The sequence below is a fragment of the Myotis davidii genome, unplaced genomic scaffold (assembly GCF_000327345.1).
Source record: "Myotis davidii unplaced genomic scaffold, ASM32734v1 scaffold847, whole genome shotgun sequence".
Classification (NCBI taxonomy): Eukaryota; Metazoa; Chordata; class Mammalia; order Chiroptera; family Vespertilionidae; genus Myotis; species Myotis davidii.
In genome coordinates this window covers 2,013,525-2,028,279 of record NW_006298049.1, presented here as the reverse complement: position 1 = coordinate 2,028,279, position 14,755 = coordinate 2,013,525, and the positions used below count along the sequence as shown (strand labels likewise).

The following is a 14,755-nucleotide window of genomic DNA, read 5'->3' as shown; positions in this document are numbered from 1 at the left end:
GCGCTCCTGGGCTGCCAGAGGGATGTCTGATTGCCATCTTAGGCCCAATCCCCTGGGGAGCAGGCCTAAGCCAGCAGGTTGTCATCCCCTGAGGGGTCCCAGACTGCAAAAGGGCACAGGCCGGGCTGAGGGACCCCCCCCTCCCCGTGAGTGCACAAATTTTTGTGCACCGGGCCTCTCGTTTAAAATAAGGGAAAGGAGGGGTTATAAGTTATTTCATACAAGGATTTTTAGTGTTTAAATAAACATGTGCTATCTATATCGTTTAAAGTACAGTGTATAGCAGTTATCAAAGTTACTGTATAATATTAAGGAACATGATGGTCAGGTATGAGTAATTACAAGCTCACTAGCCGAGTATATTGTAATTCCTCTTTTTTCTCTCTCTGGTAGCACTAGGGTTCTTATCCTTATGTAACAGAAACTCATTTAGTACAGTTCATTAAGAGAGATTAAGAAAACCAGACCTTCAAATAAAAGCACAAACACTTTTATTTTAACAGGAGTGTTTTGTTACAATTTAGTGAAACAACAAATAAATACATTCATTGACCACAGCTATACTTTTACAACCAGTTTGAAACTGATCATATAGCTGAGAAACACTGTTAAACAATAAAAAGGCAGCTATGCATAAAAAAGCTACTAGCTATAAATTACATCTTTAATAAAAACTACAACCAGCTATAATGAGTGGTAAGAGTTTCAAAATTAATGGCCACCCAAATGAAATGATAACAACAAGTACTGCTAATCACTGTAGAATTACACACTTAAGCAATGAAATGCATTGTTCTAATTAATGAACCAAGAGGAAGGTTTGAAATTGTCATCATGTGCTTCAGTGCAGGATGAACAAGGAATCGGTAGCCCTTTGATTTTATAAACAACTCCTTTCAAGACCAAACTTAAAGTGCTCCTAGTGCTTTGGAATTTTCAAGCAAAAATTGGGCCAGAAGCTTGTATTTCTTTGTCTTTGGTGATGTATTGTGGGAGATGTGTATAAAGAGACAAAGGCAAGAATTTAGGTACCCTAGTCAGTCATAAGAATATATTTATAAATCTCAAATTTGGAGGAATCAACTAAAGCAATCAAAAGAACCAAGTTACAGTATTTTATCTAAAATACTTTTTTTAAAAAAAGTAATCTTTGCTTATCTGGTCAAATAGAAATATTATCTAGGGAAGCCTTACTAGAAAAAAATGTCCTATGTTTGAATCCCAAGGGTTAACACAAATCTTGTCATACAGCTTCAGATAATCAAATACCTAACATTATTAGGAAAATTAATAGTTGGCTTTCTGAAAAGAAATCTAATAACTGAAGTTTAATCACAATATACTGCGCTGCATACTCTATTGTCATGGAAATACCAAGGTTAACTTCTGTAATATACGTTTTAAAATAATGGTTTTTAAATGTAAAAAATTTGGTTACAATAAGAGAACTTATGAACCTAAAGTAGCATAACTATAGATTTATGCTTCTGATTGAATTCAAAGTCATCTTGTATGATAAAAAGAATAAATTTATTTGGCTGTGTACCAGTCTCCCAAAAGACCGAAAGCATTAAAAATTTCATTTATTCCTTGGGGGTTTCACGTACTGTTATACTTTTTTAAGAGAGAGTAGAAATAAAACATAACTTTCAAATAAAATTAGGAGACAGAAAAGGACAGTTGTCATATTAGTTCCAGTTCTGAAGAAACAGATCAGCGGACAACTGTATAAAGTTAGGTGTCTTAAAGTATGCTGTGACAGCTTCCCAATGTTGCCTGTTCCTTGGCATCTTGAGGTATGCAGCAGTCCTTCTCTTAATATAAACACTGGTAGAAAGTGCATTTTAAAATTCTCTATTACCTTAGCCTACCATATATTTTTTTAGATTTGGGAAAGGACATTCAAGACAGTTTTAATATAATTCAAAAAGTATTCCAATGTTGCTAACCACTGGTTTTATACTTACCTAGTTAGTACCTTCATATCAGTTTGCTTATTTATATAGTGTTGGAATTAAATTTAATTTGGCTTTGCCCATATAAGATATAAAAATGTGAAAACTAAAGGAGGACTTATGTCTTACAAAGTATTGCACTTGAGTTCACTGCAATGATGTATCATGATTTAATTTACCTGAGGACAATCTTGCTTTTCCGGTAAAACCAGGTAAAATCTTGTTTCAGCTAAATCGAATGCTTTTGCAAATGTATTCATGTTTTAACTTAGAATTGTATATTTCATGAATAACTCTTAAATGCATCTGTAAACTTGTTTAGTCTCGAGAGATTTCTACTAAAATATCCCTATGCAAAAACCACTATTGCTTTCTTGAAGAATCATGCTTAACCTACTACATGTATCTTAATCATACAAAATAATCACTTGACTACTTCTACTCAAAGTAGCCACATAATTTTCACTGGTGTACTTTCTTCTTGAAGAAATAACTGTGGCTTTCCAAAGAACACTGCTGGTCATCACTGTAAAGGTTTACTATTATCATTAAAAAAAAAGATTGTTTGAATAATTTAAGTTGGTATTTTATGATCATGCTTAAAAGAACTATCTTCAATGATTACACATTTTTTAGTATATTTAAAAAAAAGAATAATACATTTTTATGCTTTAGTTCTGTGCACTTTTCACACTGTAAAATTTTTATTGGGTAAAAATTCCATATAGAGTACACCATGTAATACACAGACGTTTATTTTAATAGGAAAATTGCCTCTTGATTTGGTGTACAATATAATATCGCAGGGTGAACACTGGAGTATGACTTTGAGGACTGCAGTGTACTCTTCAGAACAAAGATAAAAGTGCAAATATGCAAATATGCTTTTGATGTTCCACAGTCAAGTTGTTTGGAGACCATCAAGGGCCTTAAGATCTAATCTCTCTTTTCTTCCACTCCAAATGTTCCATTTAACTTCACTGTACTATGAAGAGGTCAAAGTAATAGCCGTGTCCTCTGCTGAACACAGCCACATTTCCAGGCGTTGTTTTCAGTTGCAAAAGATAATGGAATGTTTATGTAGATGGCATTTAAACGCATTGAATACACACATTCATGAAAAACAACTGAAGAATCACAACTTGGTAATGCTGTCAGTTTTGTGGTGTTACATATAAGCTATGGTGATTGTTCAAATCGAAATTACTACAAGTAAAGAGCAAAGGAGCAGTATCTGTCATAGGTCCATTCAGGTGGGGAGAGACGGTGTAACTGTTGCTGCCACACCCTGCCATGGTGCCATACCAGCCCAACCCTTGTGAATTTGATAAACTGCAACAACAAAGAAAGCCACAGGACTGTGATCAGTATATAAGTCACACTGGCATTTTTAGTTTTCAATGAATTTTATAACATATTGAAATAGCATAATGACTTTCTATAAAATTTAATGATTTTTACCTAATATCCTTGATTGTATATAATATATTACAAAATAATGAATAAATACCACTCAGAACTAGAACTTGATTATCAGATAATATTAGAAGTACATATTATGTACTAGGTTCTATTCTAAGACATTTGGCATACACATGTAGAATTATGTATATATGCACACATACTCATTTACAGTAATCTTCATAACAGCCCTATAGATTCTATTATTCCTATTTTACAGATGAAAAACAGGCTAAAAAATGGGTTAAGTTACAGATGAAAAACAGGATAAAAAACAGATGAAGTGAGGATCATAAAAAATGCTCTAGCAAGCTAAAAGCATTATATCAGTGTGCATTGAGGCTTTCATTTTGCCCTGATACACGGGTGAATGGTTTGGATTTGCAATGATTTTGGAATTAAAGAGGTCACAAATGATTTCCCTGCCATCTAAGGTTCCCAAGAGTTTTATCTAGGGTTTCACTGTGGATTTTGAATAGCACTAGTATATAGATAAGGAAATAAATATATATATATATATATATAATCACTATAACAGTATTTCTTTCCTGCTCACCAATGCCCACCAGCTTTGAACCAATAAAGGATCCTGAAATGATCTGGTACTATTTTACCCCAAAGGCTTAGAGTTCAATGATAGTTCTTTCTAGTACAGGTCCCACCATGGATTTAACATCTGCTGCTCTAAGCTTCAATATCCAATGATTTTATTTATTGCTTTGTAACACCAAATCACCTACTACACATTTGGGTTAAAGCTTAGATTTGCTCCTTCAAATCTATTTTAGTACTAATTCAGTACATCTACCTTCCTTCTCTTGAACTTCCCAGTCTTGGCAGGTCATCATCACTATCATATCGTCTTGGATTGTCAAAAAAATAAGCTCTGGGACTATAACCGTGACTATTTATCATGCCAGCGGGTGCCTGTGAAAAAAGTATTAGATAACATATGAAGACTTACTTTTCAATTAAGACAGGAGGCTAGAATCTATAATGCTTTTTAGTCTTAAACTTTGCTAAACATAGACAGACAATCAATATAAATGTTCCATTATTTTTAAAAGTAAGGAGAACAGGCATTAGGGAATATTATGATATCTTACCAAATTCTGGTTTAATCTCTGTGCCCGGAAAAATAGTACCACCGACCATGCTGGCACATGTTCCCACAGAAAGAGGACCATTCCAAATACTATATACTCTTCTCCATTTACATCTTGCATATGAGCCTGTAAATAGAGTATGGCAGAGCAATATTGAAATCTAGTTTATGTATAATCGGTCACTCTCCACAATTAACTTGCTTCAGGTAGAGTAAGTTAAAATATATTAACTACAAGCACATAAAACTCTGAATTAATTTTCCATAGTTTGTGGTTTCTTATGTAATCATATTATCCTTTAAAGAATATAAAAATGCATTAATGCTACATAGAAGAAAAGCTATCAACTTTTTCAATTTATAGATTTATGAAAATATTTTTAATACATGGATAATATGGAGTGATCTCATTTTCAGTCCCTATAGTTGGAAAAGGGTTACAAAATAGACAATCAGTTTCAGCTGCTCCATAGGCAAATAGCACTCACCTGGAGTTAAAACTTAGAGAATGTAACATGTACACTGCTCAGCTCTTCTGTTACTTAAAAATATGCTTTTGGGCCTAATCTCCATGTTAAATTTGTTTCTACTCTACTAGATGTAGGGAGAGATAAGTGGGAAGAGGAGTGAAGAGAATCTGTTACATGTGTAAATTCCTTCTCTGTATAAAGGTAACTGATATTCTGCCCTGGCTGGGTAGCTCAGTTTGTTAGAGCATTGTCCCAAAACACCAAGGGTTCGATCCCTGGTCAGGGCACATGCAAAAAGCAACCAATGAATTCATAAGTGGAACAACAAATCAATGTTTCTTTTTCTCTCCCTCTCTAAAATCAATAAATTTAAATTTTTTTTAAAAAAAGGTAACTGAATTCTGATATAAGGGGATTCTAGAATTCCTTAAATTTAGTACAAAGTTAAATTAATATAAATAGAGATGACATATAGTATGTCAAAAAGCACTTTAAGGAAGGAGCTGGAGAACGCTGTGAGTTTAAATATGCATAACTAGAGTACTGTGAATTAGTATAGCAAACACCTAGGCAACCAAGGAACTATGAATGATCTTCCATTACCAAGACTGATAATGCCAGATAATGACTTAAACATCTAAAAATAAACAAAATATTTAGGTTATATGTAGTGCTTGGGTAAAAGAGAATTAAGTTTATCCTAATAAATTAAATACCAGTTTTCCCTAGCCAATGACAGGCAATTAATTTATCTAGAGATATTTAAATACTATCCTTTTTTTAAAAAAAATTGCAAAATAGGGTTATGATCAATAGATTTATGGCACTATTAGTATTTTTTACAAAAGAAAGGAAAATACTCCTTCGGGAGACGTTCTCTCTGAAGAATAATTTCAAGTGCCATATGTAAATGAGGATTTTTATTGAAACAGTAATAAAAATAAAAACTCCCAGCAAACAAGAGACCTGGCCCAAATGGCTTCACAGGGAAGTTTTAACAAACATTCAAAGAAGAACTAACACCTATCCTCAAACTATTCTAAAAAATCCAAGAAAAGGGAAGACTTCTAGGTTCTTTTTATGAGGCCGGGATTATTTCTAATTCCAAAACCAGAAAAGACACTACAAAGAAAGAAAATTATAGGCCAATATCTCTGATGATCATAGATGCTAAAATCCTCAACAAAATATTAGCAAACTGGATTCAGCAATACATTAAAAAGATCATATATTATGATCAAGTGGGATTTATTCTGGGGATTCAAGGTTGGTACAACATTCTTAAATCAATAAATGTGATACATCACATAAACAAATTGAAAGACAAAAACCATGTGATCATATCGATAGATGCAGAAAAAGCATTTCATAAAATCTAGCACCCATTTTTTATAAAAACTTTCAGCAAAGTGGAAATAGAGGGATCATACTTCAACATAATAAAGGCCATATGACAAACCTACAACCAACATCATAATCAACGGGAAAAAACTAAAAGCGTTTCCCTTACGATGAGCAACAAGACAGGAACTCTAATTCAACATAGTACTACAAGTCCTAGCCACAGCAATCAGACGAGAAGAAGAAATAAAAGGCACACAAATTGGAAAGGAGGTAATGAAACTGTCATTTTTCGCAGATGACATTAATATTGCACATAGAAAACCTTGAAGACTCCACCAAAAAACTACTAAATATAATAAATGAATTCTGCAAAGAATCAGGAATCAAAATTAATATTAAAAAATTGGTGGCATTTTTATAAACCAATAATGAACTATCAGAAAGAGAAACTAAGAAACTAAGAAAAAATCTCACTATTACAACAACAACAAAAATAAGGTACTTGGGAATAAATTTAACCAAGAGGTAAAAGACCTGTACTTGGAAAACTACAGGACATTGAAGAAAGAAATTGAGGAAGATACAAATAAATGGAAGCATAGTCCGTGTTCATGGATGAAAGAATTAACATCATTAAAGTGTCCATACTATCCAAAGCAATCTATAGATTCAACACAATTCCTATTAAAATACCAATGGCATGTTTCACAGATCTAGAACAAATATTCCAAAAATGTATATGAAACCAAAAGAGACCTAGAATAGCCTCAGCAATCTTGAGAGAGAATAAAGTTGGAGGTAACACAATACCTGGTATCAAACTATACTACAAGGCCATTGTAATAATAATTTAAAAACCTGGTACTGGCATAAGAACAGGCATATAGATCGATAGAAAAGAACAGAGCCCAGAAATAAACCCATACCTTTATGATCAATTAATATTTGACAAAGAAGGCAAGAACAAACAATGGTAAACACAGTTTTTTCAATAAATGGTGTTGGGAAAATTGGATAGGGACATAGAAAAAATGAAACAAGATCACCAACTTACACCATACATAAGAATAAACTCAAAATGGATAAAAGACTTAAATGTAAGTCACAAACCATAAAAATCCTAGAAGAATATATAGTCAGTAAAACTCAGACATCTCTCGTAGCAATATTTTTGCTGACATATCTTCTAGGGGATGGGAAACTAAGGAGAAAATAAACAAATGGGACTATATCAAAAGCTTCTGCACAGCAAAAGAAACCATCAACAAAATGAAAACAGAACCCACTATATGGGAGAACATATTTGCCAATGATACATCTGGTCAGAGGTTAATTTCCAAAATATATAAAGAACTTATACAGCTCAACAACAGGAAGACAAACAATCCAATTTTAAAAACGGGCAAAGGACTGGAATAGACACTTCTCCAAAGAGGACAGAGCCAACAGACACATGAAAAAATGCTCAAAGTCAATAATTATCAGAGAGATGCAAATTAAAACCACTATGAGATATCACTTCACACCTGTCAGAATGGCTATCACCAACAAATCAACAAACAAGTGCTGGAGAGGATGTGGAGAAAAGGGAACTCTTGTGCACTGTTTGTGGGAATGCAGACTGGTGCAGTGACTATGGAAAACAGTACGGAATTTCTTCAAAAGATTAAAAATGGAAGGCCTTTTGACTGAAAAAATGCTCAAAGGCAATAATTATCAGAGAGATGCAAATTAAAACCACTATGAGATATCACTTCACACCTGTCAGAATGGCTATCACCAACAAATCAACAAACAAGTGCTGGAGAGGATCTGGAGAAAAGGGAACTCTTGTGTACTGTTTGTGAGAATGCAGACTGGTGCAGTGACTATGGGAAACAGTATGGAATTTCTTCAAAAGATTAAAAATGGAAGTGCCTTTTAACCCAGTGATTCCATTTCTGGGAATATATCCTTAGAATCCCAAAACACCAATTCAAAAATATATATGTACCCCTATATTTATTGCAGTGTTATTTATAATAGCCAAGACCTGGAAATAGCCTAAGAGCCCTCAGTAGATGAGTGGATAAAAAAGCTATGATTCATTTACACAATGGAATACTATGCTGCATGGATGAACCTGGAGAATATTATGCTAAGTGAAATAAGCCAGTACAGAAAGACAAATACCTTATGATCTCACATGGAACAGATTGACAACTGTCAGAGGTGGGGAAGGGAAGACTGGATGAAAGAAGGTGAAGGGATTAGCCAAAGAACATATATGCATAACCCATAGATACAGACAACAGTATAGTGATGGCCAGAGGGAAGGGGTGTGTGGGATAGGTGGAGGTAGGCATGGTAGGGGAAATGAGGCATCAGTATACAGTGGGGCCTTGACTTATGAGTTTAATTCGTTCCGTGATGGAGCTCGTAACTCAAATTACTCGTAAGTCAAATCATTAAAGTGAACAAGTGAGACACGTGATGTTGGGCTGATGTTGTGGCATTCACTGTGACGTTCGCTGTGCCAACTAGTGGTGGGGTATGTGAAGCTGGCTGGTAACCCGAATTTTACCCGCAACTCAAAGCAAAAAATCGGCCGAGAGACGGCTCGTATCTCTAAAAACTCGTTAGTCGGGACACTCGTAAGTCAAGGCCCCACTATATCAACAAATAAAAGGAAGTTAAAAAAAAAGCCCAACCAGTGTGTCTCAGTGGGTTGAGCATCGACCTATGAACCAGGAGGTCATGGTTCGATTCCACATCAGGGCACATGCCCGGGTTGTGGGCTTGATCGCCAGTAGTGGGTGTGCAGGAGGCAGTTGATCAATGATTCTCTCCCATTATTGACGTTTCTCTCTCTCCCTTCCTCTCTGAAATCAATAAAAAATAGATATATTTACAAAAACATATATTAAGAAACCCAGTTTTAAGTCTTTTAGATAGCAGCTAGAGATTTCATAAAAGTATTTATAAGTCAAACACTTAAAATATTCTCCTATTAAGGCTAATTCCATTATCATATTGTTAGATTAGCAATACATGGTAGATACTTACCTTATCTGAGAGATTATACCAGCCATAATTAAATGGACTTTCTAATGTATCCTGAGATAGGGTGATCACCACCAAATTATAACAAGCTCTTGAGGAGTAGAGAAGAATGACTACAGAGCTTACGACAACAGTCTGGCACAGAGACATACCCTAAAAGAAATAAAAATCATCATCACAATACTCTGCACATTTGTCATGACAAGGTACTCATCCACTTGCTCAGCTTAATCACTTCTTGCAATGCACTCCTAGAAAACACTGAATGAACACCTGTTGAAACAACTATTATTTGCTTTACAATTCCTATTCTTAGAACCACATGTGTTTAGTCTACCCTGTTAATACAAATAAGCTCTTTGCCAACTTGTCCAATGGCACATGGAGAAAGATTTGTTCTGCTAGTTACCTCACTCCCTTAAGTAATAATGAATAAAGTAGTAGGCAAAAGATCCTAGCTATGATTGATATTAATCAGAGAGGTAATCATAATGAGAACAGAATGGGAAATAGAAGCATTAATTCATTTGATACACTTAATTTCCAATAAGATACAAACTTAGAATATAAATACAGCTCCTATGCTGTTTGTTTCATTCTATTAGATTATATTAGTTGAGTTAATCCCAATTGATACCGTTATGTTCAAGATAAGATGATGTAGGCACTAAAAAATGTACTTTACAATCCATAATACTGAAACTGTTCACTGATTCCTCAAATATAGAAAGCCCTTATAACTTAGTGGTTCTCAAATGGAGTGTGCATATTGAAAGGGGTGTGGTATTCACCACTGAAGGGATCATAAGCAGGAGTTTGTATTTCAATACAGTTGGTTTATTTTGTAATCCTATTTATCTTATGCATTAAAAACATTATTCTGAAAAGTGACACAATTGCCAAAGAGATCCACTGCAAAAAACAACAACACCTAATATATTGTTTTGATTGTCACAATGATTAAGGGGCAATGATGGCATTTAGCGCCCAAGGACCATGGATGCTACATGACTTGCAATTCGTAGGAAAGTTCTCCACATTAGAGAATTCTTCTCTGACTTTCATACTTTCCAATGTCCTCCTCGACATTCATGAAGATGAAAAGCCTGTTTATAATGACCTGACCCCAAACCGAATTCTGTTACACATATAAACAAAGTTTATGTTTGTATAATTTAAATAGATACCAGCATTTCAAGAAACACATATATCATGTAAATTAAGGGAAATTTGTGTTTTGTTCAGAACTTTGTCAAAAATGGTCAAATATTTCAGAAAATTATGAAACTGCAGCAGTACTGCTTGTGTTACATAAGACACCAATGCAACACACCTGTAACAGTCTGCTTGTAGTGGTCCATGCACAGTTTCTATGCATAGATATAAGCATCTGAGTACTTACTACACTATGCCCCCAAATTTTCATATTGAAATATTTGTTAATTGCTTATATTTCCTCTTTCTATTACAATTATGTTTAATTACATTGAATTTTTGAAGTTATGTGTGTAGGTAGGTTAAATAATCTTAATTTCAGGATAGAAACAGGATATTAAAAATGTGATTAGAGCTCTGGGTGGTTTGGCTCAATGGATAGTGCGTTGACCTGGGGACTGAAGGGTCCCGGGTTCGATTCTAGCCAAGGGCACATGCATGAAGGAGGCAGCAGATCAATGATTCTCTCTCATCATTGATGTTTCTATCTGTCTTTCCCTTCCTCTCTGAAATCAATAAAAACATATTTTTAAAAAATGTGATTAGAAGATTTGGTAGGATTGCACTCGGTTTGGTAGGATTGAGAACCATTATAAATGACTTCCTTAAAGAACATTACATTTTAGAGGTATATAAGAAGAAAGAGAACTAAAAGATGGAAGATATCTTAAAAGATGTTGGGATAGTAACTGAGTACCTTCTCTAAGCTAACCCACTACCATACCAAAAAGTATGTGTGAAAAGAAATAAAACCCTAGCAATATTACATTTTTAAAAAATAAAGGATAAAATTTTTTGCAATGTACATTTTATTCTTGTGAATCCAAAAAAAAAAAGTTGTAATAAAAGAGCTAACCTAAAACCGATCCAGGTCTAAATTTTAAAGTACTATATTATTAAAGACAAGCTAGGTAGCAAGAAAAGTTAGAATGTTCTAAGCATTACCATTCTTAAAATAACCATAAATACATTTACATAGTCAGTGCTTTAAGAAAGACATCTTATAATATGGAGAGAGTCTGCTTATACATGTAAATGCTATAAAATTTTTTAAAAAAAGATTGTGAGAAAGAGCAAAGAATCAGTAATACCAAAGCAATTAATAAAGAAAATTGCAGCCAAATTACATACATATAACAATGAAAGCAGCTTATTGATTTAGAAAACAAAGTAAGATTCTTCCTGCAAAATACAGAATTACAAAACAAAAAATAAGGACCACATGGAAAGCGTTGTAAAAAGTTAAAGAAAACCTTCCTAAATGGACAGTCATAACAAACAATTCTATTCAGGAGCAATCCTCAAAAAATAATTCTCCCTTCTTTCATCTCTGACATTTATACACTATTTTTTTTAAAAAAAATTCCATACTTGACAAATAAAGAAGAGTTATACCTCACTCTAGTGTGCATACCATTAACAGTTCAGTATGCATATCATTAACTAGAGTTCAATATTTGTTTACAGGTGTCTTTAAAATGCGGAATAGACAGAAACCTCAACTGACCATTTGAGTCTTGACAAATGTGTGCACCTGTGTAACCCAAATTTCTACCAAAATAGAGAACACTACATTTCACAAAGTTTCCATATACCCCTCCCCCCAACTATTTTGTTTTTACCATAAAATAGTTTTGCCTACTGTAGAACTTCTTATAACTGAACTTATAAAATATGAACTATTCGATAGGTTTCATTCCTTTAGCATAACATTTTGAAATTCATCCGTGTTGTTGGATGTATCAGTAGTTAGGTCTTTGGATTGCTGAGGTGGATAGTTAGGTCTTTGTACCAATACTGCTGGTTTGCTCAAGAGTTTCATAGCGTTAGCACTGCAAGTCCCACATCCCAGAAAACTTCTCAGTCCGGGGCAAACCAGCACAGCTAGTTCCACTAATTCCATTGTCTAATTATGTGAGTTTGTTTATATGACAGTTCATTTATTCATTTTTATGTTGATGGACAATTTCTATGAACATTCTTATACAAATCTTTTTGTGGACATATGCGTTCACTAAAAAAAACCCCCAAAAAACAAAAACAAAAAAAAACACCTAAGAATGAAATTGCTGGGTCATATGGTAGGTATAAATTCAGCTGTATAAGAAACTATCAGATCTTTCCCCAAAATGGATGTCCAATTTAACACTTCCAACAAAGTATTGGAGTTCCAGTTGCTCCACACCTTAGCATTTGGGGTTGTCAATCTTTTTATTTTTAGCCATGCTGGTGGATGTGTAGTATATCATTTTGATTTTAATCTGCATTTCCTCGACGACTAATGATATTGTGCTTATTGACCATTTTTCTATATTCTTTGTGAAGAACGTTTTCATAGCTTCTACCACCTTTAAATTGTTTATTTATTTATTTATTGTTGAGTTGTATTTTGAAATTTTCCTTGTAACTCACATGGAAACACAACGAGAATGGGTACTGTGGTTTTAAAAGAATTTTTTCCAAAAACTTTTAAAAATCTTAATTTGATATTGAACTATTTTACATATTAATCATCCTTTACTCTTAAAGAAAAATTTTTCATATATAAGAATTTATTACTTAGGAATATGGAGTTATTGTTTAGTGGATACAGAGTTTCAGTATGGGATGATGAAAATGTTCTGGAGATGGACAGTTGTGATGGTTGCACAACAATGTGAATGTACTTAATGCCACTGAACTGAACACTTAAAACAGTTAAAGTGGTAAATTTTATGTTTTGTATATTTTAGCACAATAAAAGTATATCTTTCTCAACACACAGGATCCCTGTTTACTTCTAAGGTGCTGAGAAAGATGAAAGTATTAGAATTCTCTGACTCAACAAAGAAACTCCCTCAAAGGAACTGGGTGAAATTGTTTTCTTGTTTTCTCAAATAAAATGTCATAAAAACTATTTTTGGTCTTGTCTGGATAGCTCAGTTGGTTAGAGATTCATCCTGTTCTTGAGGGTTTGGTTCCCTGTCAGGGCACATACTTAGGTTGAGGTTCAATCCCCTGTCAAGCAGTGTGTAGGAGGCAACCAATTGATGTTTCTTGGTCCAAACCTCACAACGATATGGAAGAATTTTTGCAACGCGCCAAGTCTAAACTGGTAAGTTGAGGAAGCGAGGCGTGTGTGCGTCTCTCTCTCTCTCTCTCTCTCTCTTTCTCTCTCTCTCTCTCTCTCTCTCTCTCTCTCAATGAATGAAAGCATATCCTCAGGTGAGGATTAAAAAACAATCTTTCAATGGATTTTATAAATGCAAATAATTTGCCTTATTGTGTCTTCTGCCACAAAACATTTTTGAGTAGCATTATAGTCCAAGCATTATTTGAAACTAATTATTCAGAATGTAAAGCAAAAGGAATTGAAATTTTAAATGCAGGTGTGCTGATAACTTTAAATACCAAAAACTATTTTTATAACTTTCCATGGTGGAAATTAAAAAGCCATTCAAGCATTTCACAGGCTATTATTATACTGCATTGACTGGTAAAGTACCCACAATAGCTGAGAGGCCAGGAAAGCCTTATGTGGTTGACATTGCTGAAAAAATGCCTGCTAGATGTAAAGTCCATAAAAGAAATTATGGCATTGCCAATTTCCAATAATACAGACATTTACTGATTTAAAAATTTAACTGAAAACATGAATGAATCTGATGTAGCAGTACTAATTTTGTCTGTATTCACCTGGTGTCAGTACCAACTAATCATTCAAGAAGATATTCTTTTATGTGAATGCCTGAGAAATAAAAGTGGTATAGTCAAGGTTTTGAAAATTCCTCTGCTCATTTATCCTGGGCCAACTGTGTTAATATTTTCACTAATGGTACAAAAGCAATGGTGGGTAAAAGTTCTGGACCTAAGCACAAATCAGTTCTAATAATGTATATACAGGTAGATATAAAACCATACTGTATTGTATTCCTCACTACTATGCATTTCCAGTTAGAAAAGAAAGTCAGTTTCATTTTAGAATATACTTGATGTGAAAATATATTTTTAAAGTAAGTTTGTGTTTAATTATATAGTGTCCCCAAAATGTACACATATACACTGAATAATTATAAAGGCAGTGTTTATTAAAATGCATATCATTTTAATTTAACAGCTATTAGCTATTAAAGTGTGTATACTTTTTTGGGGACACCATATATATAGGAAGGAGGGGGGAGGGA

At 33.9% G+C, this 14,755-nt stretch overlaps 1 protein-coding gene across 1 annotated transcript in view; it reads right to left on the bottom strand.

Annotated features, from left to right (window-relative positions):
* Window positions 1-1,621: 1,621 nt before the first annotated feature.
* GPR137C (G protein-coupled receptor 137C) overlaps window positions 1,622-14,755 on the bottom strand; it is a 27,230-nt gene continuing 14,096 nt past the window's right edge. Inside the window, exons 3-6 of the mRNA XM_006773790.2 lie at window positions 9,381-9,530; window positions 4,523-4,648; window positions 4,225-4,343; window positions 1,622-3,287 (exon numbers count right to left, since the gene is read on the bottom strand). Coding sequence (XP_006773853.1) covers window positions 3,110-3,287; window positions 4,225-4,343; window positions 4,523-4,648; window positions 9,381-9,530 — 573 coding nt within the window. The 3' untranslated portion in view covers window positions 1,622-3,109. The remainder of the gene's footprint in view (window positions 3,288-4,224; window positions 4,344-4,522; window positions 4,649-9,380; window positions 9,531-14,755) is intronic.